General features: G+C 51.4%; 1 protein-coding gene across 4 annotated transcripts in view; it reads left to right on the top strand.

Annotated features, from left to right (window-relative positions):
- Window positions 1-27,004, top strand: part of MYLK (myosin light chain kinase) — a 349,601-nt gene that overhangs the window by 135,449 nt on the left and 187,148 nt on the right. For all 4 annotated transcript variants that reach the window (XM_077273316.1, XM_077273314.1, XM_077273317.1 and 1 more), the window contains exons 10-11: window positions 3,529-3,663; window positions 11,920-12,072. In XM_077273316.1, coding sequence (XP_077129431.1) covers window positions 3,529-3,663; window positions 11,920-12,072 — 288 coding nt within the window. The remainder of the gene's footprint in view (window positions 1-3,528; window positions 3,664-11,919; window positions 12,073-27,004) is intronic.

Raw genomic sequence — 27,004 nt, 5'->3', positions numbered from 1 at the left:
TATGTACAGGTGCTGTGTGCGGTGTCTTTATGTACAGGTGCTGTGTGTGGTGTCTATGTACAGGTGCTGTGTGCGGTGTCTATGTACAGGTGCTGTGTGTGGTGTCTTTATGTACAGGCGCTGTGTGCGGTGTCTATGTACAGGTGCTGTGTGCGGTGTCTTTATGTACAGGCGCTGTGTGCGGCGTCTTTATGTACAGGTGCTGTGTGCGGTGTCTTTATGTACAGGTGCTGTGTGTGGTGTCTATGTACAGGTGCTGTGTGCGGTGTCTATGTACAGGTGCTGTGTGTGGTGTCTTTATGTACAGGCGCTGTGTGCGGTGTCTATGTACAGGTGCTGTGTGCGGTGTCTTTATGTACAGGTGCTGTGTGCGGTGTCTATGTACAGGTGCTGTGTGTGGTGTCTTTATGTACAGGTGCTGTGTGCGGTGTCTTTATGTACAGGCGCTGTGTGCGGTGTCTTTATGTACAGGCGCTGTGTGCGGTGTCTTTATGTACAGGTGCTGTGTGCGGTGTCTATGTACAGGCGCTGTGTGTGGTGTCTTTATGTACAGGCGCTGTGTGCGGTGTCTTTATGTACAGACGCTGTGTGCGGTGTCTTTATGTACAGGTGCTGTGTGTGGTGTCTTTATGTACAGGTGCTGTGTGCGGTGTCTTTATGTACAGGCGCTGTGTGTGGTGTCTTTATGTACAGGCGCTGTGTGCGGTGTCTATGTACAGGTGCTGTGTGCGGTGTCTTTATGTACAGGTGCTGTGTGTGGTGTCTTTATGTACAGGCGCTGTGTGCGGTGTCTTTATGTACAGGCGCTGTGTGCGGTGTCTTTATGTACAGGTGCTGTGTGCGGTGTCTTTATGTACAGGCGCTGTGTGCGGTGTCTATGTACAGGCGCTGTGTGCGGTGTCTTTATGTACAGGCGCTGTGTGCGGTGTCTTTATGTACAGGCGCTGTGTGCGGTGTCTTTATGTACAGGTGCTGTGTGCGGTGTCTTTATGTACAGGTGCTGTGTGTGGTGTCTTTATGTACAGGCGCTGTGTGCGGTGTCTTTATGTACAGGCGCTGTGTGCGGTGTCTTTATGTACAGGTGCTGTGTGTGGTGTCTTTATGTACAGGTGCTGTGTGCGGTGTCTTTATGTACAGGCGCTGTGTGCGGTGTCTTTATGTACAGGTGCTGTGTGCGGTGTCTTTATGTACAGGTGCTGTGTGCGGTGTCTTTATGTACAGGTGCTGTGTGTGGTGTCTTTATGTACAGGCGCTGTGTGCGGTGTCTTTATGTACAGGCGCTGTGTGCGGTGTCTTTATGTACAGGTGCTGTGTGCGGTGTCTTTATGTACAGGTGCTGTGTGTGGTGTCTTTATGTACAGGTGCTGTGTGTGGTGTCTTTATGTACAGGCGCTGTGTGCGGTGTCTTTATGTACAGGTGCTGTGTGTGGTGTCTTTATGTACAGGTGCTGTGTGCGGTGTCTTTATGTACAGGTGCTGTGTGCGGTGTCTTTATGTACAGGTGCTGTGCGGTGTCTTTATGTACAGGCGCTGTGTGCGGTGTCTTTATGTACAGGTGCTGTGTGCGGTGTCTATGTACAGGCGCTGTGTGCGGTGTCTTTATATACAGGTGCTGTGTGTGGTGTCTTTATATACAGGTGCTGTGTGCGGTGTCTATGTACAGGTGCTGTGTGCGGTGTCTTTATGTACAGGTGCTGTGTGCGGTGTCTTTATGTACAGGTGCTGTGTGTGGTGTCTTTATGTACAGGTGCTGTGTGTGGTGTCTATGTACAGGTGCTGTGTGCGGTGTCTATGTACAGGCGCTGTGTGCGGTGTCTTTATGTACAGGCGCTGTGTGCGGTGTCTTTATGTACAGGCGCTGTGTGCGGTGTCTTTATGTACAGGTGCTGTGTGCGGTGTCTTTATGTACAGGTGCTGTGTGCGGTGTCTTTATGTACAGGTGCTGTGTGCGGTGTCTTTATGTACAGTTGCTGTGTGTGGTGTCTTTATGTACAGGCGCTGTGTGCGGTGTCTTTATGTACAGGCGCTGTGTGCGGTGTCTTTATGTACAGGCGCTGTGTGCGGTGTCTTTATGTACAGGTGCTGTGTGTGGTGTCTTTATGTACAGGTGCTGTGTGTGGTGTCTTTATGTACAGGCGCTGTGTGCGGTGTCTTTATGTACAGGCGCTGTGTGCGGTGTCTTTATGTACAGGTGCTGTGTGCGGTGTCTTTATGTACAGGCGCTGTGTGCGGTGTCTTTATGTACAGGCGCTGTGTGTGGTGTCTTTATGTACAGGTGCTGTGTGTGGTGTCTTTATGTACAGGCGCTGTGTGCGGTGTCTTTATGTACAGGTGCTGTGTGCGGTGTCTTTATGTACAGGCGCTGTGTGCGGTGTCTTTATGTACAGGCGCTGTGTGCGGTGTCTTTATGTACAGGTGCTGTGTGTGGTGTCTTTATGTACAGGTGCTGTGTGCGGTGTCTTTATGTACAGGCGCTGTGTGCGGTGTCTTTATGTACAGGTGCTGTGTGTGGTGTCTTTATGTACAGGTGCTGTGTGCGGTGTCTATGTACAGGCGCTGTGTGCGGTGTCTTTATGTACAGGCGCTGTGTGCGGTGTCTTTATGTACAGGCGCTGTGTGCGGTGTCTTTATGTACAGGTGCTGTGTGTGGTGTCTTTATGTACAGGTGCTGTGTGTGGTGTCTTTATGTACAGGCGCTGTGTGCGGTGTCTTTATGTACAGGTGCTGTGTGCGGTGTCTTTATGTACAGGCGCTGTGTGCGGTGTCTTTATGTACAGGCGCTGTGTGCGGTGTCTTTATGTACAGGCGCTGTGTGCGGTGTCTTTATGTACAGGTGCTGTGTGTGGTGTCTTTATGTACAGGCGCTGTGTGTGGTGTCTTTATGTACAGGTGCTGTGTGCGGTGTCTTTATGTACAGGTGCTGTGTGCGGTGTCTTTATGTACAGGTGCTGTGTGCGGTGTCTTTATGTACAGGCGCTGTGTGCGGTGTCTTTATGTACAGGCGCTGTGTGCGGTGTCTTTATGTACAGGTGCTGTGTGTGGTGTCTTTATGTACAGGTGCTGTGTGCGGTGTCTATGTACAGGCGCTGTGTGCGGTGTCTTTATGTACAGGTGCTGTGTGTGGTGTCTTTATGTACAGGTGCTGTGTGCGGTGTCTTTATGTACAGGTGCTGTGTGCGGTGTCTATGTACAGGCGCTGTGTGCGGTGTCTATGTACAGGCGCTGTGTGCGGTGTCTTTATGTACAGGTGCTGTGTGTGGTGTCCTTATATATAGGTGATGTGTGGCTGTTCCCGGCACGACAGGAAAGATGGCGGCCGCAGAAACCGTGTGCGAAAATCAAAATATAAACCAAGTGACCGTGTCCGATTACTAACAACATTCCGGGACGCAGTCAGGTGACCTCTCTCAGCCAATTAGATGCAATGAGTAGACTGATTAACATTCATTGAATTCACAGACATATTGTTTCAGGAGATCTGCAGGATCCTGTCGCCCTCTCGTCACTTCTCGTCTTTGGTAATTTCAGGCTTTGAAGCTCCGCAGTTCGCTCCGCGCTTTGTTAAAGTTTTAAAGAGCCGCATCGTAACAGAAGGACAGGACCTGGTCCTGAGCTGCACCGTGCACGGGGATCCGCAGCCCGAAATCTCCTGGCTATTAAATGGTAAAAGTCACCCCCATATGTGCAAATGTTCTGCACCCCTGTGTGAGTCCACCGCCAACCAGCAGAATAGTGAGTGCAGCTCTGGAGTATAATACAGGATGTAACTCAGGATCAGTAATGTAATGTATGTACACAGTGACTGCACCAGCAGAATAGTGAGTGCAGCTCTGGGGTATAATACAGGAGGTAACTCAGTATCAGTAATGTAATGTATGTACACAGTGACTGCACCAGCAGAATAGTGAGTGCAGCTCTGGACTATAATACAGGAGGTAACTCAGGATCAGTAATGTAATGTATGTACACAGTGACTGCACCAGCAGAATAGTGAGTGCAGCTCTGGACTATAATACAGGATGTAACTCAGGATCAGTAATGTAATGTATGTACACAGTGACTGCACCAGCAGAATAGTGAGTGCAGCTCTGGGGTATAATACAGGAGGTAACTCAGTATCAGTAATGTAATGTATGTACACAGTGACTGCACCAGCAGAATAGTGAGTGCAGCTCTGGACTATAATACAGGAGGTAACTCAGGATCAGTAATGTAATGTATGTACACAGTGACTGCACCAGCAGAATAGTGAGTGCAGCTCTGGGGTATAATACCGGACGTAACTCAGGATCAGTAATGTAATGTATGTACACAGTGACTGCACCAGCAGAATAGTGAGTGCAGCTCTGGAGTATAATACAGGAGGTAACTCAGGATCAGTAATGTAATGTATGTACACAGTGAGTGCACCAGCAGAATAGTGAGTGCAGCTCTGGAGTATAATACAGGAGGTAACTCAGGATCAGTAATGTAATGTATGTACTGTCATGGTTCTCAATGGCAAGAGACCGTAGTAAAGCATACAAAAGGACTAGCTCTTGGAAGATGGGAACTCGAGCTGACTGTGAGCTAAACCTACCGCACAACTAACAGTGGCCGGGTAGCGTGCCTACGTTTTATCCCTAGACGCCCAGCGCCAGCCGGAGAACTGACTGACCCTAGCAGAGGAAAATACAGACCTGGCTAACCTCGAGAGAGATTTTCCCCAAAAGGCAGACAGTAGCCCCCACATATAATGTCGGTGATTTTAGAGGAAATTGACATACAAAGTATGAAGATAGGTTTAGCAAATTGAGGTCCGCTTACTAGATAGTAGGAAGACAGAAAAGGGAACTACACAGTCAGCTGAAAACCCTTTCAAAACACCATCCTGAAATTACTTTAAGACTCTAATATCAACTCATGACACCAGAGTGGCAATTTCAGCTCACAAGAGCTTCCAGCCTCAGAAATATTCAAACACAGAGAACTGGAACAAAAATGCAAAACAAACTAGGACTACAAGTCCAACTTAGCTGATAGTAGTCTAGGAGCAGGAACATGCAACAGAAAGGCTTCTGGTAACATTGTTGGCCGGCATAGAAATGACTGAGGAGCAAGGCTAAATAGACAACTCCCACATCCTGATGGAAACAGGTGAACAGAGGCGATGAAGCACACAAGTTCAGTACCACCAGTGACCACCGGGGGAGCCCAGAAACCAAATTCACAACAGTACCCCCCCCCCTCAAGGAGGGGGCACCGAACCCTCACCAGAACCACCAGGGCGATCAGGATGAGCCCTATGAAAGGCACGGACCAAATCGGAGGCATGAACATCAGAGGCTGTCACCCAAGAATTACCCTCCTGACCGTAGCCCTTCCACTTGACCAGATACTGAAGTCTCCGTCTGGAAACACGGGAGTCCAAGATCTTCTCGACAACGTACTCCAACTCACCCTCAACCAACACCGGAGCAGGAGGCTCAACGGAAGGCACAACCGGTACCTCATACCTGCGCAACAATGACCGATGGAAGACATTATGAATAGAAAAAGATGCAGGGAGGTCCAAACGAAAGGACACAGGTTAAGAATCTCCAATATCTTGTACGGGCCGATGAACCGAGGCTTAAACTTAGGAGAAGAAACCTTCATAGGGACAAAACGAGAAGACAACCACACCAAGTCCCCAACACAAAGACGAGGACCAACCCGACGCCGGCGGTTGGCAAAATGCTGAGTCTTCTCCTGGGACAACTTCAAATTGTCCACCACATGCCCCCAAATCTGATGCAACCTCTCCACCACAGCATCCACTCCAGGACAATCCGAAGACTCCACCTGACCGGAAGAGAAACGAGGATGAAACCCCGAATTACAGAAGAAAGGAGAAACCAAGGTGGCAGAACTAGCCCGATTATTGAGGGCAAACTCCGCCAAGGGCAAAAAGGCAACCCAATCATCCTGATCCGCAGACACAAAACACCTCAAATAAGTCTCCAAGGTCTGATTAGTTCGCTCGGTCTGGCCATTAGTCTGAGGATGGAAAGCAGACGAAAAAGACAAATCAATGCCCATCCTAGCACAGAATGCTCGCCAAAATCTAGACACGAATTGGGTTCCCCTGTCAGACACGATATTCTCCGGAATACCATGCAAGCGAACCACATTTTGAAAAAACAGAGGAACCAGCTCGGATGAGGAAGGCAATTTAGGCAAGGGGACCAAATGGACCATCTTAGAGAAACGGTCACACACCACCCAGATGACAGACATCTTCTGAGAAACAGGGAGATCAGAAATAAAATCCATGGAGATGTGAGTCCAAGGCCTCTTCGGAATAGGCAAAGATAACAACAATCCACTAGCCCGAGAACAACAAGGCTTGGCCCGAGCACAAACATCACAAGACTGCACAAAACCTCGCACATCTCGCGACAGGGAAGGCCACCAGAAGGACCTAGCCACCAAATCCCTGGTACCAAAGATTCCAGGATGACCAGCTAACGCAGAAGAATGGACCTCCGAGATGACTCTACTGGTCCAATCATCAGGAACAAACATTCTACCAGGCGGGCAACGATCAGGTCTATCCGCCTGAAACTCCTGCAAGACCCGTCGCAAGTCTGGGGAAACAGCAGATAATATCACTCCATCCTTAAGGATACCTGTAGGTTCAGAATTACCAGGGGAATCAGGCTCAAAACTCCTAGAAAGGGCATCCGCCTTCACATTTTTAGAACCCGGTAGGTAAGAAACCACAAAATTAAACCGAGAGAAAAATAACGACCAGCGCGCCTGTCTAGGATTCAGGCGCCTGGCAGACTCAAGATAAATCAAATTCTTGTGGTCGGTCAATACCACCACCTGATGTCTAGCCCCCTCAAGCCAATGACGCCACTCCTCAAAAGCCCACTTCATAGCCAAGAGCTCCCGATTACCAATATCATAATTTCGCTCAGCGGGCGAAAATTTACGAGAAAAGAACGCGCAAGGTCTCATCACGGAGCAGTCGGAACTTTTCTGCGACAAAACCGCCCCAGCTCCGATTTCTGAAGCGTCGACCTCAACCTGAAAAGGAAGAGTAACATCAGGCTGACGCAATACAGGGGCGGAAGAAAAGCGGCGCTTAAGCTCCCGAAAGGCCTCCACAGCAGCAGGGGACCAATCAGCAACATCAGCACCCTTCTTAGTCAAATCAGTCAACGGTTTAGCAACATCAGAAAAACCAGTTATAAATCGACGATAAAAATTAACAAAGCCCAAAAACTTCTGAAGGCTCTTAAGAGAAGAGGGCTGCGTCCAATCACAAATAGCCTGAACCTTGACAGGGTCCATCTCAATGGAAGAGGGGGAAAAAATGTACCCCAAAAACGAAATCTTTTGAACCCCAAAAACGCACTTAGAACCCTTTACACACAAGGAATTAGAGCGCAAAACCTGAAAAACCCTCCTGACCTGTTAGACATGAGAGTCCCAGTCGTCCGAAAAAATCAAAATATCATCCAGATACACAATCATAAATTTATCCAAATATTCACGGAAAATGTCATGCATAAAAGACTGAAGGGGCATTTGAAAGACCAAAAGGCATTACTAAATACTCAAAATGGCCCTCAGGCGTATTAAATGCGGTTTTCCACTCATCCCCCTGCTTAATTCGCACTAAATTATACGCCCCACGAAGATCAATCTTAGAGAACCACTTGGCCCCCTTTATTCGAGCAAACAAATCAGTAAGCAGTGGCAGAGGATACTGATATTTAACCGTGATTTTATTCAAAAGCCGATAATCAATACACGGCCTCAAAGAGCCATCTTTTTTAGATACAAAGAAAAAATCGGCTCCTAAGGGAGATGACGAAGGACGAATATGTCCCTTTTCCAAGGACTCCTTAATATATTCCCGCATAGCAGCATGTTCAGGCACAGATAGATTAAATAAACGACCCTTTGGAAACTTACTGCCCGGAATCAGATCTATTGTACAATCGCAATCTCTGTGCGGAGGTAGTGAACCAAGTTTAGGCTCCTCAAAAACGTCACGATAATCAGATAAAAATTCCGGAATCTCAGAGGGAATAGATGACGAAATGGAAACCAAAGGTACGTCCCCATGAGTCCCCTGACATCCCCAGCTTAACACAGACATTGCTTTCCAGTCGAGGACTGGGTTATGAGATTGCAGCCATGGCAATCCGAGCACCAAAACATCATGTAGATTATACAACACAAGGAAGCGAATAATCTCCTGGTGATCCGGATTAATACGCATATTTACTTGTGTCCAGTATTGTGGTTTATTACTAGCCAATGGCGTGGAGTCAATACCCTTCAGAGGTATAGGAACTTCCAGAGGCTCTAAATTAAACCCACAGCGTTTGGCAAAGGACCAATCCATAAGACTCAAAGCGGCGCCAGAGTCGACATAGGCGTCCGCGGTAATAGACGATAAAGAGCAAATCAGGGTCACAGATAGAATAAACTTGGACTGTAAAGTACCAATTGAAACAGACTTATCAACCTTCTTAGTACGTTTAGAGCATGCTGATATAACATGAGTTGAATCACCACAATAGAAGCATAACCCATTTTTTCGCCTAAAATTCTGTCGTTCGCTTCTAGACAGAATTCTATCACATTGCATAATCTCTGGCGCCTTCTCAGTAGACACCGCCAAATGGTGCACAGGTTTGCGCTCCCGCAAACGCCGATCAATCTGAATAGCCATTGTCATGGACTCATTCAGACCTGCAGGCACAGGGAACTCCACCATAACATCTTTAATGGCATCAGAGAGACCCTCTCTGAAATTCGCCGCCAGGGCGCACTCATTCCACTGAGTAAGCACAGACCACTTACGAAATTTTTGGCAGTATATTTCAGCCTCATCTTGCCCTTGAGACAGGGCCATCAAGGCTTTTTCAGCCTGAATCTCTAAATGAGGTTCCTCATAAAGCAACCCCAAAGCCAGGAAAAACGCATCCACATTGAGCAACGCAGGATCCCCTGGTGCCAAAGCAAATGCCCAATCCTGAGGGTCGCCCCGGAGCAAGGAAATTACAATCCTGACCTGCTGTGCAGGATCTCCAGCGGAGCGAGATCTCAGAGACAAAAATAATTTACAATTGTGTTTGAAATTCTGGAAGCGAGATCTATCCCCGGAGAAAAATTCAGGCAAAGGTACTCTAGGTTCAGATATAGGACATGAATTACAAAATCCTGTAAACTTTGAACCTTCATAGCGAGATTATTCAAACCTGTAGCTAAACTCTGAGGATCCATTTTCATCAGGTGAAATCAGAACCATTCAAGGATTAGAAGGAGAGAGAGACGAAGGCTGCAGTAAGCAGAGATGCTAGTGAATCAACTAATGAGCAAACTCAGGGAAAAAAAAAAAAAAAAAAATTCTCTGCAGACTTCTTTTCTCTCCTTTCTTCTGCCAATTATTTTAACCCTTGGCCGGCCAAACTGTCATGGTTCTCAATGGCAAGAGAGCGTAGTAAAGCATACAAAAGGACTAGCTCTTGGAAGATGGGAACTCGAGCTGACTGTGAGCTAAACCTACCGCACAACTAACAGTGGCCGGGTAGCGTGCCTACGTTTTATCCCTAGACGCCCAGCGCCAGCCGGAGAACTGACTGACCCTAGCAGAGGAAAAATACAGACCTGGCTAACCTCGAGAGAGATTTTCCCCAAAAGGCAGACAGTAGCCCCCACATATAATGTCGGTGATTTTAGAGGAAATTGACATACAAAGTATGAAGATAGGTTTAGCAAATTGAGGTCCGCTTACTAGATAGTAGGAAGACAGAAAAGGGAACTACACAGTCAGCTGAAAACCCTTTCAAAACACCATCCTGAAATTACTTTAAGACTCTAATATCAACTCATGACACCAGAGTGGCAATTTCAGCTCACAAGAGCTTCCAGCCTAAGAAATATTCAAACACAGAGAACTGGAACAAAAATGCAAAACAAACTAGGACTACAAGTCCAACTTAGCTGATAGTAGTCTAGGAGCAGGAACATGCAACAGAAAGGCTTCTGGTAACATTGTTGGCCGGCATAGAAATGACTGAGGAGCAAGGCTAAATAGACAACTCCCACATCCTGATGGAAACAGGTGAACAGAGGCGATGAAGCACACAAGTTCAGTACCACCAGTGACCACCGGGGGAGCCCAGAAACCAAATTCACAACAATGTACACAGTGACTGCACCAGCAGAATAGTGAGTGCAGCTCTGGGTATAATACAGGAGGTAACTCAGGATCAGTAATGTAATGTATGTACACAGTGACTGCACCAGCAGAATAGTGAGTGCAGCTCTGGAGTATAATACAGGAGGTAACTCAGGATCAGTAATGTAATGTATGTACACAGTGACTGCACCAGCAGAATAGTGAGTGCAGCTCTGGGGTATAATACAGGAGGTAACTCAGGATCAGTAATGTAATGTATGTACACAGTGACTGCACCAGCAGAATAGTGAGTGCAGCTCTGGGGTATAATACAGGAGGTAACTCAGGATCAGTAATGTAATGTATGTACACAGTGACTGCACCAGCAGAATAGTGAGTGCAGCTCTGGGGTATAATACAGGATGTAACTCAGGATCAGTAATGTAATGTATGTACACAGTGACTGCACCAGCAGAATAGTGAGTGCAGCTCTGGACTATAATACAGGAGGTAACTCAGGATCAGTAATGTAATGTATGTACACAGTGACTGCACCAGCAGAATAGTGAGTGCAGCTCTGGACTATAATACAGGAGGTAACTCAGGTCAGTAATGTAATGTATGTACACAGTGACTGCACCAGCAGAATAGTGAGTGCAGCTCTGGGGTATAATACTGGACGTAACTCAGGATCAGTAATGTAATGTATGTACACAGTGAGTGCACCAGCAGAATAGTGAGTGCAGCTCTGGAGTATAATACAGGAGGTAACTCAGGATCAGTAATGTAATGTATGTACACAGTGACTGCACCAGCAGAATAGTGAGTGCAGCTCTGGAGTATAATACAGGAGGTAACTCAGGATCAGTAATGTAATGTATGTACACAGTGACTGCACCAGCAGAATAGTGAGTGCAGCTCTGGGGTATAATACAGGAGGTAACTCAGGATCAGTAATGTAATGTATGTACACAGTGACTGCACCAGCAGAATAGTGAGTGCAGCTCTGGAGTATAATACAGGAGGTAACTCAGGATCAGTAATGTAATGTATGTACACAGTGACTGCACCAGCAGAATAGTGAGTGCAGCTCTGGGGTATAATACAGGAGGTAACTCGGGATCAGTAATGTAATGTATGTACACAGTGACTGCACCAGCAGAATAGTGAGTGCAGCTCTGGAGTATAATACAGGAGGTAACTCAGGATCAGTAATGTAATGTATGTACACAGTGACTGCACCAGCAGAATAGTGAGTGCAGCTCTGGAGTATAATACAGGAGGTAACTCAGGATCAGTAATGTAATGTATGTACACAGTGACTGCACCAGCAGAATAGTGAGCGCAGCTCTGTAGCATAATACAGGATGTATCTCAGGATCAGTACATAATACTTATGTTGTCTTGTTTTGAGCAGTCTGTATTGTAGTCCAGTCTAGGATCTTATTGTTTGTGACGTGGCAGCTCCTTCCCCGTTGTGTGACCCGGTTGCTGTGATCAGGTGCACTTAGGCTGTGGAGGATCCTTAGAATATAATTTTCTTCTTTCATTTCAGAAGTAATTGCTCTCAGACTTTCTCCTTTCTCTTCTTCTTCTTCTGCAGTTCCACTCTTGACCACGTGGGGGCATCACAGACTCTAATTTTCCATCTGCAGAATTTCACATTTTCTTTTTTTGGCTTTTTTGAGGTTGTGATGATTCCTGTTGTACTTCGATGATTGATCTTTTGCGCTGATCACTTTGGTTCTCCTCAGATCAGCCCATCCAGTTTGCCCGCTCCACATATGAAGACCAGATTGCGCAGCTGACGGTGCAGGATGCTCTACCTGAAGATCGGGGCGTCTACACCTGCGTGGCGCAGAACAGCTGTGGATCGTCCTCCTGTAGAGCGACGGTGACTGTGACAGGTGAGTAGTTCGTACCCGTAGCAGCCAAACGGGTAAGGCTACTTTCACACTAGCGTTTTTTTGCATACGTCGCAATGCGTCGTTTTGGCGAAAAAACGCATCCTGCAAAGTCGTCTGCAGGATGCGTTTTTTCCCCATAGACTAACATTAGCGACGCATTGCGTCGTGCGACGGTGGCGTCGTGTTGTGGTGGACCGCCGGGCTCAAAAAACGTTACTTGTAGCGTTTTTTGTGCCGACGGTCCGCCATTTCCGACCGCGCATGCGCGGCCGGAACTCCGCCCCCTCCTCCCCGCACCTCACAATGGGGCAGCGGATGCGTGGAAAAACAGCATCCGCTGCCCCCTTTGTGCGGCGCTTGCACAGTATGCGTCGGTACGACGGGCCGACGCAGCGCGACGGCCCCGTACCGACGCTAGTGTGAAAGTAGCCTAAGAGGGAAATGATGAGAGTGACTGTCCATACACACAGATGGGAAGCTACAATGAAAGGTTTTCCTACTTCCTCCCAGACTTTAGCCTCGATTCCATAAGACTGGCGTTGGGCACTAGTCTTCGTGATGGCACCGCACAATTCAGTATGGGATGCATGGCGCCCCCTTGATTAGATGCCCCTTACTGCTGCCTCCACCAGAGAGGTTACCTCCACCGGGGCTGGAGAAGAACGATGCCGTAAACTTTGCAGAATTTGCCAGGCGGGCTTGTCCAGCGCCCGTCCCCCATTTCTGCCCACTTTTGTGGTGCTGTCAAGGACTGGCATAAAAGTGCAAGAAGTTCCCACATTTTTGCACAACTTTTGAGTTCCACAAATACTTGGCGACATTTCATGGCGCTTTACGTGTAAACACCTTGGTGAATCGGCCTCTTTGTGTCAGTCCTCTGCTTGCTGTCAATGAGCACATCCTTGTCTTTCTCTTGACCTTCTCACAGCTGAGGGTTTGTTACAGGTCTGATGGAGGCGCTCACATACCTCTCCTGTCCTGGTAGTTACAATGTATCAGTCCGGGGTTCAGGCATCTTCCCTTACAGAGGGTTGTCTAGGTTGGATGCACTTGTAACAAACCCTCAGCTGTAAGATGTGTCAGGTGAGTCTGTGACAGCAGCCATAACCATATGATGACACCACAGCGCGCGGGGAGTAAAGTGTCCCAATCTTTTCTGACCCGGCAGCTACTTTATTGGGCACCTTTCCCTGTGCCAGGCCCTGTGATGGGGCAGAGTTTAGGGGTGCGCTCAGTCATCTGCGCTGTGAATCCGCCCACATCTATCGCACCGAGAGAAGACCATATATATATATATATATATATATATATATATATATATATATATATATAATCGGAGGAGGTGATTTAATGGACAGAGCAGGAATTCCTGATTAATCCCCGGGTTCCAGGGGTAAAGGAGGTGGAAAATGTCTGCAGCTCTGCACAAATCATCACAGAACATAAACCTGGCAGCGCAGACGCATTACTGTCACGTATCTGTGTAAGCATAGCCCCACCGGGATCTGGATCTCGTCTAGGATTAACGTGCAGCCCCCCCCCGACGGGCAGCCCCCCCCCACCCCCGACGGGCGGGCACAGGACCTGTCAGCAGCTGCTCACTGGGATAATTGGGATAAGCGGCTGCCTGGCACCACTGCTCTCTTCATATAATGGAAAAACCCAGGAGAAGGTGATAACATGCTGCAAACATACCCCAACAATCTCTGTGAGAAGACCCCAGAGGGAGTCCGTTTGGCCCCCATTCTCCAAAATCAAGCTGCACATGACTTAGGGGTCATCACTGGACAGAGCGCCGTCGTCTTAGAACAGTTCCAATATTCTTGGGATTTTCATACATCCCCGCTGAAGATAAACCAGGTCTAACCTGATCCTGATGCCCCCGATTGTTACAATGTATCGATCTACACATTCTCCGATGTCGGCTGATATCACCTGCACTGATACACTTTAACAGAATAAGGACAGGGGCGGAGATCTGTGCGGAGTTATGAAAACTTCATACAAGTGTAAAAAAGCCTGCAGCAGTGATAGATTATAGTTTAGGGCAAAAAACGGAATAAATAAAGTATCTGTTTTTATCCACTGACAGCAAGCAGAGATTGGCCGATTGGGGGATGTTGGGGCACAGGACAGATTAGAAAATAGCAGAACGTCTGAATGTACAGCCCTCTGGGTGAACGTGGGGGGCAATAATTGGTGGCCCCATGTTGGGGGTGTTGGGGTGCAGGTGGACGGGACATTGACGGGGGCTCCTCGGAGCTCTCTCTGGAGGGGGCAATGTTCATCCCCAGGGTGCAGCTGTTATATAGGTGCAGTGATTACCCGGACCCCTGACATCTATTCATTATAGCACAGATTTCCGGGTGAGGGCCGGGATCTGCCGCCCTCATGATAATCTCGAATCCGAGCGGTATCTGCGCTCAGCTTCTCTGCGGGATGGCGAGGCTGCGGGATGGTGAGGCTGCGGGATGGCGAGGCTGCAGGATGGTGTCTCTGCGGGATGGTGAGGCTGCGGGATGGCGAGGCTGCAGGATGGCGTCTCTGCGGGATGGTGAGGCTGCGGGATGGCGAGGCTGCAGGATGGCGTCTCTGCGGGATGGTGAGGCTGCAGGATGGCGTCTCTGCGGGATGGTGAGGCTGCGGGATGGCGAGGCTGCAGGATGGCGTCTCTGCGGGATGGCGTGGCTGCAGGATGGCGTCTCTGCGGGATGGCATGGCTGCAGGATGGCGTCTCTGCGGGATGGTGAGGCTGCGGGATGGCGAGGCTGCAGGATGGCGTCTCTGCGGGATGGCGAGGCTGCGGGATGGCAAGGCTGCAGGATGGCGTCTCTACGGGATGGTGAGGCTGCGGGATGGTGAGGCTGCAGGATGGCGTCTCTGCGGGATGACGAGGCTGCGGGGTGGCGAGGCTTTGGGATGGCAAGGCTGAAGGATGGCATCTCTGCGGGGTGGCGAGGCTGCGGGGTGGCGAGGCTGCAGGATGGCGTCTCTGCGGGACGAGGCTGCGGGGTGGCGAGGCTTTGGGATGGCAAGGATGAAGGATGGCGTCTGCGGGCTGGCAAGGCTGCGGGATGGCGAGGCTGCGGGATGGCGTCGCTGCGGGATGGCGTCTCTGCGGGATGGCATCTCTGCGGGATGGCGCCTCTGCGGGATGGCGTGGCTTTGGGATGGTGTCTCTGCGGGGATGGCGAGGCTGCGGGATGGTGTGACTGCGGGATGGCGAGGCTGCAGGATGGCGAGGCTGCAGGGTGGTGTCTCTGTGGGATGGCGAGGCTGAGGGATGGCGTCTCTGCGGGGTGGCGAGGCTGCAGGATGGCGAGGCTGCAAGGTGGTGTCTCTGGATGGCGAGGCTGCGGGATGATGTCTCTGCGGGGTGGCGAGGCTGCGGGATGGCGTCTCTGCGGGATGCCAAGGCTGCGGGGTGGCGTCTCTGCGGGATGGCGAGGCTGCAGGGTGGTGTCTCTGCGGGATGGCGTCCCTGCGGGGTGGCGAGGCTGCGGGATGGCGAGGCTGCGGGATGGCGAGGCTGCGGGATGGTGCCTCTGCGGGATGGCGTTTCTGCGGTATGGCACCTCTGCGGGATGGCGAGGCTGCGGGATGGCGAGGCTGCAGGATGGCGAGGCTGCGGGATGGCGAGGCTGCGGGATGGAGAGGCTGCGGGATGGAGTCTCTGCGGGATGGCGAGGCTGCGGGATGGCGAGGCCGTGTCTGCGCCCAGATCTTAGAGCATTGCTGCCAGCATGGCACGGAGTGCACTGTAGGAGTTCTAGTTTTACGCTCTCTGCCAGGACTGCCGTAATTCGGGGTTCTCCTCCACAGCTCCGATACCTCTGTGTAGTCCTCCATGCTTTACCTGCCCGCTGTGACATGTGGTGCAAGGTCTACAGAAACGATAAATCCTGCGGTGGATTCATTACATCCTGATTCCATTTTTTTCTGCGTTTTTGTTTTTTTTAGCCTCTTGTGTGAATCCTCGCCTCCAGCGTTCTTATCTGTACGAGCTGATGTAGAACTTTACATTAGACTTTGGGCTTTTTGTACCATTTCCAAGATCCTCTGCTTGTTGTCAGTGAATGGCTACAATAAAATGGCCAAAAATTTGTCCTGACCTAAGACAGCTGAGGGTTTGTTGCAGTTGTATCCAGTGTAGACAATGTTCTGGGAGCTAGGCATCCTGCACATTGCAGACTGATACATTGTAACAAACTGTCAGGAGAGATTTGTGCTGCACTTTATGGCAGAGGATAGTACTCTGATACTGTCACAAACCCTCAGCTGTGGATCAGGAGGTCAGGATGGATTTAAGCCTCTGAGGAATTTTCCGATTTACTGACAACAAGTAGAGATCTTACCTGGATGAGACATTAATATATCGGGTTTTTGAGAGAATGTCCAAACTTTTCATCCATTGTCACACAGTTTTGCGCACAATGGTATTTTATTAGGAGAAGACGCGATTTCATACAGCGCCGCAGTCGGGGGGTAAATCGTCACCGGTGGAGGTGCAGGTGCCGCTGCTACTGACCTTGTTGTGGATCTAATGCAGAGTTTATCCTCCTTTTACACTGAGGCCTGAGCCTCCTGTGAGGAGCCGAGGGGCTGTGTCCAACAGGGGGATGCAACAAGGCCCTTGTCAATCCTAGCAGGCAGGGTGCCCCATGATATGGGGATGCAAGACGGTGCACACAGGGGACTGCGGAGGCACAAGACGGTGCACACAGGACTATGGAGGCGCAAGACTGTGCACACAGGACTATGGAGGCGCAAGACGGTGCACACAGGGGACTGCGGAGGCACAAGACGGTGCACACAGGACTATGGAGGCGCAAGACGGTGCACACAGGGGACTGCGGAGGCACAAGACCATTCACACAGGACTATGGAGGCGCAAGACGGTGCACACAGGACTATGGAGGCGCAAGACTGTGCACACGACTATGGAGGCACAAGATGGAAGCACACAGGACTATGGAGCACAAGACGGAGCACACAGGACTATGGAGGCAGAAGACAGAGCACACAGGACTATGTGGGCACAAGACGGAGCACACAGGACTATGGAGGCACAAAACGGTGCACACGGGACTGCGGAGGCACATGACGGTGCACACAGGACTATGGAGGCACAAGACTGCACACAGGACTATGGAGGCACAAGACGGAGCACACAGGACTATGGAGGCAGAAGACGGAGCACACAGGACTATGGAGGCAGAAGACGGAGCACACAGGACTATGGAGGTGCAGGATGTTCTTCATTATGGGGTCCGGGGCTGTACACAGGAGGTTTGTGGCCTTGTACATGATGTTATGGGGTTACAGGACCGTGCACACAGAACCCTCTTTTTCTCCCTGGTGCAGAAGGTTGCAGCTTGGGCTCTCTGCAGCACATTGCTCACTGTGGCGGTGAAGAGCTGCAGGTTCCCGGTGCTGGGATGTGCTGGAACATGGCTGTGTACCTGCAGCGAGCAGTCACTGGGGAGATTAATGGCCGCAGGCGCAGGGCGATCGCAGCGCACCATAGATGGTAAGGAGAGCAGCGCCCAGGTTGGCCTCTGCCTCCTTCCCTGCTGCCAGGGATTCTTCCAGTGCTTCTGTCAGAGACTAAACAGCAGGGAGTGCCCCCTGACAGATGAGGAAGGAAGTGAGGACATGCAGGGGTTAATCCCCCAGACATTCCCTGGCTGTGGGGACACACAGCTCCCTGTGCTCATCCTGTCAGCAGAGGTACTATCCTGGGGTCCTCCATCACACAGAGAGCCAGAGGATGAGACACGGTGTCAGAGCAGAATAGTGAGTGCAGCTCTGGAGGATGAGACATAATGTAACAGCAGAATAGTGAGTGCAGCTCTGGAGGTGACTGGAGGATAAGACACGATGTAACAGCAGAATAGTGAGTGCAGCTCTGGACTTGACTGGAGGGTGAGACACGATGTAACAGCAGAATAGTAAGTGCAGCTCTGGAGGTGACTGGAGGATAAGACATGATGTAACAGCAGAATAGTGAGTGCAGCTCTGGAGGTGACTGGAGGATAAGACACGATGTAACAGCAGAATAGTGAGTGCAGCTCTGGAGGTGACTGGAGGACAGGTGCCCACAATCAGTCACACCCTGCTAGGAGCAGCACCTGTCTCGTGAGCTGCAGCACTTCGAGCAGGAGGCCCAGAGTCTGCCTCTCTTCTCCCCAGGGAGAGGCAGGCTTCCTGGGAGGCCGGCATGGCTTCCCAGGCTTCTGTTCCCCGGTCTGTGCCGGCGGGGGACAGAGAGCAGCAGCAGCAACCGGCCCAAGAGGGACTGAGAAGGTCAGGACGGGTGAAGAAAACCTTACCCACCTACTCCAACCCTGAGACGGCTCATCGTCCGCCCAGAGAGGGAGACAGGGGCACCCCAGGCCCCAGGAAGGAGAGCCCAGGAACATCCTGGGGGGAGAGGAGCTCCGGCGAGTCCACGAGTACCTTCTCCTCCCGAGTGGTCGCCATGCTACGTGAGTACGAGGACGCCGGCAAAGCACTGACCGGGCTGAAGGAGAAGCTGCAGGAGGCACGGATCCTGAACACCCGAGCCTCTAGCAAGGAGAAACCCGTGACCTCCCAGAGGTTAAGAGCCCTCAGAGATGAGGTGGCCCGGTTAGTGCTCCTCCGGGAGGGGATTGAGAAAAGCGCAGGTCCCTTCCTGGAGAGGTTTAAGAACCAGCGGCGGTTCTCAGAAATTAAGGGGTTAAATACCTCAGGAGAGCCGCCAGCCGGCGTCCTAAGCGACGAGGAGGACGCCGCCGATGTGGCTGTGACTGGAGTCCTACAAGCTGGAACCAGCCGGGAGAGTGAGTCGCATAGCCGACAACAGGGAAGCGGCCTCCCGGCCCGGCAGAGGACTCCGACAGCACAGGCTGGAGTGTCAGCGGAGGAAGAGGAGGAGGGCGGTCTGCTACAGGAGATCCGACAGCTGGAGTCTCCAGTGAACCTGGACCGCTTCTCCTTTGGTGAGGATGAGCCAGCAGAGGAAACCCAGAAGAGGAAGAAGACAACGAAGGAGACCGCACGGGAGGTGGTGAGTTACAGATATGTACCTATGGCTGATGTTACACCTACCGCCTCCTGTGTAAACCCCACCAAACCTAAAGGCACGGGCTCTGCAGTGGGTCCGGGGCATAGGCAAGGTGGGGAGAGGAGGAGGACGTCCGGCGGTGCTGCCGTCTGTGCGGGGAACAGTGCAGGGGGCGAGGCTGTGGAGGTACTCACGGCGCCGGACATAGGGGACCCCGAGGAGTTTCCCTCCCTGCCCTCTGCGGCTAAGCCGGTTATCACCGGGGCCGGGGAGGGTGAGGTGGGTGTCCACGCCGTTGCGAAAGGGGGACGGTGTGGGCAGACTCCATCCCTGCTCACTACGGCTGAGCCGGCCGACGCCGGGGCTGTGGGGGGCAGGTCCGAGAAACATGGTGCGGCGAAAGGGGGGCGCACTGTTGTGACAGGGGCGCAGTGCGCCTCACCAGAGGAGAGGCACGCGGCTGCAATAGGGGAGCAGCGAGTCCAAAAAGGAAAAAAAAAGCAGGAAACATCATCTGCAGGGAACACTGGGCGCCCTGCTGCGACGGGAGGACAGAGTGCTCCAGCACCCAAATGTGACGCCGGGACCCCGAAGGCTGTGGGTGCGGGGCAGGCGGCGCCCCCCAACAAGCAGCAGGCCCAGAATAATAAAATACAAACTGCTGCAGTAGGGGGGCAAGGCGCTCCAGAGACACAACAGAGAGCCAGCACCAATCAAGGGAAAACAGGTGTGGTGCTGCACCCCTCCCCCGGTCCAGCAGGTGTGAGTGCAAAGAAGCCAGACACAAGTGAGGAGAAAATGGATGTTACTGTGGAAGGTGCAGAGAACAGTTTTACAAATAGTGGTGTGAATACTGGGAAAAAAGTGACGGGAAGTGGTGGCAATGGTAAGAAGAAAGAAAGCAGCTATGCAGGAAATGATGGGAGTAGTAGTGGAGTGAATGATGGGAGTAGTGGTGGAGTGAATGGTGGGAATAGTGGTGGAATGAATGATGGGAGCAGTGGTGGAGTGAATGATGGGAGTAGTGGTGGAGTGAATGATGGGAGCAGTGGTGGAGTGAATGGTGGGAGTAGTGGTGGAGTGAATGATGGGAGTAGTAGTAGAGTGAATGATGGGAGTAGTGACGTTGCCAATGATGGGAGTAGTGGCGGAGTGAATGAGGAGAACATTACTGGGGTTGGTGGAGGGGAAGCAGGTAGTGGTCCCGCTGCCTCCCCAGCGGTGGCGGGGTCTTCAGCCCCAAGCTATTCAGGAGCTGTCACTACTGGGGGTAGTAGTGCGCCCTTGTCTGGTGACCCTGAGGATGGTGACTTGCAACAGCGCTTCCTGGACACCCTGAGGAGAGGGGAGAGTTCCATCAATGTAGAGGGGAGGGAGGTTGATCTGTCTTTCTGGATAGAGAGACACGGTCTTTCCGCCTTCCGAGATAGAGGGGCAGAGACTGTCTGGTCTCTGCCGACACCGGGGCAGAGGAGTAACCGTAGGAACGTGGCCCGTCTCCAGTGGGTAAGCAAGGATGCCTGTCCTGATCGGTCAAAGGTTGCTGAGCTCCTGCTGGGGATGGGCTTCGTGGCATATGACATCTTTGCCTTGATCCATCCCTATGGGACCTCCTACTTCGATGTCAGCTTCGTGAGACCGGAGGGCCTTGAGCTTTTCTGGTCTCGCCATGAGCTGGCTCGGGGTCGCCCCGAATGGCAGGGTTTCCTCGCTGTAGCAATATCCCGCCAGAACTCGGTCAGGAAGGTGACCGTTTTGACCAGTAACGAGTCACTTTCCTGTGTCGACATCTCCACCTGGGTTGGACGATATGGCGACATCGTCGGTATTCCCGAGAAGACCCTCGACGAGCATGGTATCTGGTCAGGAGCCTGGACCTTCATGGTGAAATTGAAGGTTTCAGGAAACACCGTTACCCATATCCCTTCCTCAACATTTTTGGGGAGGGACAGGATCTTGATTTTCTACCGGGGGCAGCCTAAGGTCTGTCACAGGTGCGGCAGCCCCACACACTTCAGTGCGCAGTGTACCACCCAGAAATGCGCACTGTGTGGGGACCTCGGCCATCTCGCTGCTACCTGTGGCAGGATTAGGTGTAACCTGTGTGGTGACCTCGGTCACCCGTTCAGTCGCTGTCCGCGTTCCTTTGCCAATGCGGTCCTGAAAGCGGCGAGTGTGGGACAGGCGAAAGCCGGGACTAATCTCGCCGGTGAAGGGACCAGCAGAGGCGGAGGAGGCAGGGAACCGGTGAGGAGCAGGCTGCCGCCATCCAATATCAGGCGGCAGCAGCAGCGCCATGGGAACAGGGGGCAGGGAGTAATGACCCTAAACTCTGACCCGGGTGCTTCACTTGCAGCTGAGGATCCTAAAGACGGCGAATTGAGCGAGGAAGTCAAGAGACTTGAAAGGGAGGAGCAAAAGGACGCCATGTCTGCCCAGGAACCTTCATCCGGTGACAGTCTGGATGAGGGAGATGGGGAGTGGTCACAGCAAAAGAAAAAGGGTAACAGGAAAACAACTAAGGATAAGAGGGGGTCCGGGCCTCGAGCCTCCTCCTTGGAGTGCGACCCCTCTGACTCCGTAGCCCTGATCCAGGTGCCATTGGAAGGTCCAGCCGCCCCCCCTCTGGTGGATCTCTCTAACCGGTTCCGGGCCCTCCAGGACTCCCCTCCAGAGGGGGGCGATGGGGACCCGGGGCCGGAGGTTGCGGACAAGGTTGTTGGGGCTCAGGAGGTCGCTGGGTCTTCTTCTCAGGGGGCAAATACAAAGCCTTCTGGGGGGGGACTACCGCAGGACCACCAGACAAGGGCCAGAGTGTATGTAAGGAGAGAATGGATGAGTCTGTTTGTCTTAAGCGCACTAAAAACTCATCATTGTCAGAGGAAGAGGGTGAAACTGTTGGGGGTGGGAAGAAAAAGGCTATCTAATTCAATCAATCATGATGGCGGCACCCACCCCATTGACGCTGGCAACCATTAATGTTGCCAGCATAAAGTCAGATGTGGCAAGGTACACGGCCTTTCATTTTCTCGGCCAACTTGACGCCGACATTTTGTTTTTGCAGGAGACCAGGTTGACCGACCTATCAACCATGCATAAAGCAAGGCGGGAGTGGAGGCACGGGCCCTCCTACTGGTCTCTTGCGGCCGAGCCGTATAGTGGGGTGGCGGTCCTTTTTAAGACCGCAGCGGTTGAATGCAGACGATTGATCGAGTTAGAAATGGGGAGATGCTTGATCCTAGATGTCTCCATTGGGGGACAGGAGCTTCGGCTCATTAACATCTACGGTCCCCAGTCCAAGTGGGACCGCAAGTGTCTCTTCATGAAGATCAAACCTTTCTTATTTTCGAGTCGGCAGGTGGTCTTTGGAGGGGATTTCAACAACGTCACGAGACCCTGTGATAGAGGAGGTTCCGGAGACCGGCTGGCTTACGATTGCGTCGCGCTAAATAGGATAGTAAGTGAGGCACGCCTGGTGGATGTCCACATCCGGCACAACACAGGCCACGCGGGGTTCACCTTCTTTAGAGGTAGTCAGTGCAGGTCTAGGTTAGACAGGTTTTATTTGAAGGAGGATGCCGTCTCCTCGCCGTTGTCGGTTGTGGAGGTGGAGTTCTCCGATCACTGTTTGATTATGTTTTCTCTGAGCGTTACAGAGACTCCTCGGATGGGAAGAGGTTATTGGAAGCTGAATTCGTCACTCCTTGAGGAAGAAGCTGTAAGACGGTCCTTTGAGGAATTTCTTCAGAGCCAGGTACCGCTGCTGGGCCTAAGTAACACTAAGTCTGAGTGGTGGGAGATGTTCAAACATCGGGTGGCGAGATTCTTCCGGCAACTCTCGAACCTCAGAAGCCTGAACAGGGATCGCCTGTATCAGAGCCTGAGGAGGAAACTCGAGCAACTTGTCTCGACTGGGGGTAGCCGCGAGGCGATCTCCAGTGTGAAATCCTTGCTAAAGAGGTGTCAGTACGATAGGCACGCATCTTTGGTTTTTGAGAGGGACTACGGGAAGTACTATCGCCCGACCCTTACAGAAGCTGCAAGATGTCAGTGAATAGTAAGATAGTGACAGGGCTGATGGACAGTACGGGATCCCTGAGAAGGTCCAGATCAGGGATCTTGGAGGTCGTCAGTTCATACTACTCGCACCTCTTGGGAAGGAAGGAACTGGATCGTGACAGGATGTCGGCTTTCCTGGCTGAAGCTGTTCCTGAGCCAGGGGCTGACCTCTCGCTGGGCGGTTTGGCAGAAGCGATCAAAGAAGAGGAAGTGAGACTGGCGATCGATGGGCTCCGGCCCAAAAAATCGCCAGGTCCGGATGGCTTAACATCCGAGTTCTTTAAGACCTTTAGGGACTCCTTGGTCCCCCTCTTGACTCAGGTGGTTAATGACTGTCTCTCCTCGGGCACTCTGCCGAGATCATTAAGGAGGTCGGCTTTGATCATTTTGTCAAAGGGTAACGATCCGTCACGCATTGAGAATTGGCGTCCCATATCACTTCTCAATGTGGACAGGAAGGTTTTGGCTAAGATACTCTTCAATAGGCTGGTGAAGTTTGCACCGCGGCTCCTTTCGGAGGCCCAGCACTGTTGCGTTCCTGGCCGTAGCACTTTCAGTGCTGTTCTGGGTGTCCGAGAGGCCGTGGAGCAAGGCAGGGCGGGCCTTTGGAAGGGGTTCTTGCTGACCCTGGATCAGGCAAAAGCCTTTGATCGGGTCGACCACGAGTACCTCTGGTCCACTCTTTTGAGGTATGGTCTGCCTGGAGGGTTTGTGGACTGGCTTAAGACCTTGTACGCAGGGGCTGAGACTTTCCCTCTGGTAAACGGGTGGATTGGACAACCTTTCGGGGTGGGATCTGGTGTCCGCCAGGGCTGCCCTCTTAGTCCTTTGCTTTACGCGTTTGCGATCGATCCCTTCCTCAGAAGGGTTGATTGTTGACCGTTGGCGGGGGTGAGGATGGGCGGGTTGGTGCCAGAGGCTATCCTGAGGGTAGTGGCCTACGCGGACGACGTTACTGTCTTTGTTTCTTCGCAAGAGGAGGCGATGGTGGTGATGTCAGAAGTGGAGAGCTACTCGGAGGCATCCGGGTCCAAGGTCAACCAGGACAAGTGTGAGAGTCTCTGGCTAGGAGGCGGGGATCCCACGTTTGATCTTCCGGACACCCTCCCCGAACCCCAAGAACATGCCAAAGTCCTAGGCATCGAATTTGGCCAGGGTGATTACCCCACGAAAAACTGGGAAGGCAGAATCAAGGGTGTCGCCCAAAAAGTGGACTGTCATGATTCCCCAATGGCATGGGAACATCAGAAACACAAAATAACAGACTAGCCCTCGGGTGATGGAAACTCAAGCTGACCGTGACCTAAATCTACCACACAACTAACAGTAGCCAGGAAGCATTCCTACGGCTGCCTAGATGCCATGCGCCAGCCGGAGAACTAACTACGCCTGGAAGAGGAAGGAACAGACCTGGCTTACCTCTAGTGAAATTCCCCAAAGATGATAGTAGCCTCCACATATATTAACGGTGAGTTCAGAGGAAAAGACATACACAGTATGAAGGTAGATTTAGCAAAGCGAGGTCCACTTACTAGATAGAGGAAGGATACAAAAGAGGACTTCACGGTCAGCTGAAAAACCCTTTCAAAAAACCCATCCTGAAATTACTTTAAGACTCCTGTGTCAACTCACGACACAGGAGTGGCAATTTCAGTCCACAAGAGCTTCCAGTAACAGGAAATGACAAACTGTAAACTGGACAAAAAATACAAAACAAAAAGGACAAGAGTCCACTTAGCTGATCAGCAGACTGGTAGCAGGAACATGCAACTGAAAGACTCAGGTTACAATGATGACCGGCAAGGAAGTGACTGGAGAGCAAGGCTAAATAGGGAACTCCCAAAACTGATGGAAGCAGGTGAGCTGAGGCAGAAAAGAACACACAAGTCTCCAGTACCACCAGCCACCACTAGGGGAGCCCAAAAAGCGGATCACAACAGTACCCCCCCCTTAAGGAGGGGGCACCGAACCCTCACAAGAACCGCCAGGGCGACCTGGATGAGCCCTATGAAAGGCACGAACCAAATCCGAGGCATGAACATCAGAGGCAGTTACCCAAGAATTATCTTCCTGACCATAGCCCTTCCATTTAACCAGATACTGGAGTCTCCGCCTGGAAATACGGGAGTCCAAGATCTTCTCTATAACGTACTCCAATTCACCCTCAACCAGCACAGGAGCAGGAGGCCCAGCAGAAGGAACCACCGGCACCTCGTATCTCCGCAACAACGACCGATGGAACACATTATGGATAGCGAAAGATGCCGGGAGGTCCAAACGAAAGGAAACAGGGTTAATAATCTCCAAAATCCTATAGGGACCGATGAACCGAGGCTTAAATTTAGGAGAAGAAACCCTCATTGGGACAAAACGGGAAGACAACCACACCAAGTCCCCAACACGAAGGCGAGGACCAACCCGACGCTGGCGGTTAGCAAACCGCTGAGTCCTCTCCTGGGACAAATTCAAATTGTCCACCACTTGTTCCCAAATCCGATACAACCGATCCACCACAGCATCTCCTCCAGGACAATCCGAAGACTCCGCCTGACCAGAAGAAAAACGGGGATGAAACCCCGAATTGCAAAATAAAGGGGAAACCAAAGTGGCCGAACTAGCCCGATTATTAAGAGCAAACTCCGCCAACGGCAAAAAGGCAACCCAATCATCCTGATCCGCAGACACAAAACACCTCAAATACGTCTCCAAAGTCTGATTAGTTCGCTCCGTCTGGCCATTAGTCTGAGGATGGAAGGCAGACGAAAAAGACAAATCAATGCCCAACCTGGCACAGAATGCCCGCCAAAATCTAGAAACGAACTGGGTACCCCTATCAGAAACGATATTTTCAGGAATACCATGCAAGCGAACCACATTTTGAAAAAACAAAGGAACCAACTCAGACGAGGAAGGCAACTTCGGCAATGGCACCAAATGAACCATCTTAGAAAAACGGTCACACACCACCCAGATAACAGACATCCTCTGAGAGACAGGAAGATCAGAAATAAAGTCCATCGAGATGTGCGTCCAAGGCCTCTTCGGAATAGGCAAGGGCAACAACAACCCGCTAGCCCTAGAACAACAAGGCTTGGCCCGAGCACACACATCACAAGACTGCACAAAAACACGCACATCTCGAGACAGAGATGGCCACCAGAAGGATCTAGCCACCAAATCCCTGGTACCAAAAATTCCAGGATGACCCGCCAGCGTAGAAGAATGAACCTCCGAGATGACTCTACTGGTCCAATCATCAGGAACAAACAGTCTACCAGGTGGACAGCGATCAGGTCTATCCGCCTGAAACTCTTGCAAAGCACGTCGCAGATCTGGGGAAATAGCGGATAATATCACCCCATCCTTAAGGATACCTGTAGGTTCCGAATCACCAGGGGAATCAGGCTCAAAACTCCTAGAAAGGGCATCTGCCTTCACATTCTTAGAACCTGGTAGATATGAGACCACAAAATTAAACCGAGAGAAAAACAACGACCAGCGCGCCTGTCTAGGATTCAGGCGCCTGGCAGACTCAAGATAAATCAGATTCTTGTGATCAGTCAAAACCACCACCTGATGTCTAGCACCCTCAAGCCAATGACGCCACTCCTCAAATGCCCACTTCATGGCCAAAAGCTCCCAATTACCGACATCATAATTTCTTTCGGCGGCAGAACATTTTCGAGAAAAGAACGCACAAGGTCTCATCACTGAGCAATCGGAACTTTTCTGCGACAAAACCGCCCCCGCTCTGATCTCGGAAGCATCGACCTCAACCTGAAAGGGGAGAGAGACATCAGGCTGGTGCAACACAGGAGCAGACGA

The sequence above is a fragment of the Ranitomeya variabilis genome, chromosome 7 (genome assembly GCF_051348905.1).
Source record: "Ranitomeya variabilis isolate aRanVar5 chromosome 7, aRanVar5.hap1, whole genome shotgun sequence".
Taxonomy (NCBI): Eukaryota; Metazoa; Chordata; class Amphibia; order Anura; family Dendrobatidae; genus Ranitomeya; species Ranitomeya variabilis.
Note: the sequence above shows the minus strand (reverse complement) of the source record. Positions and strands in the feature narration are given on the sequence as shown.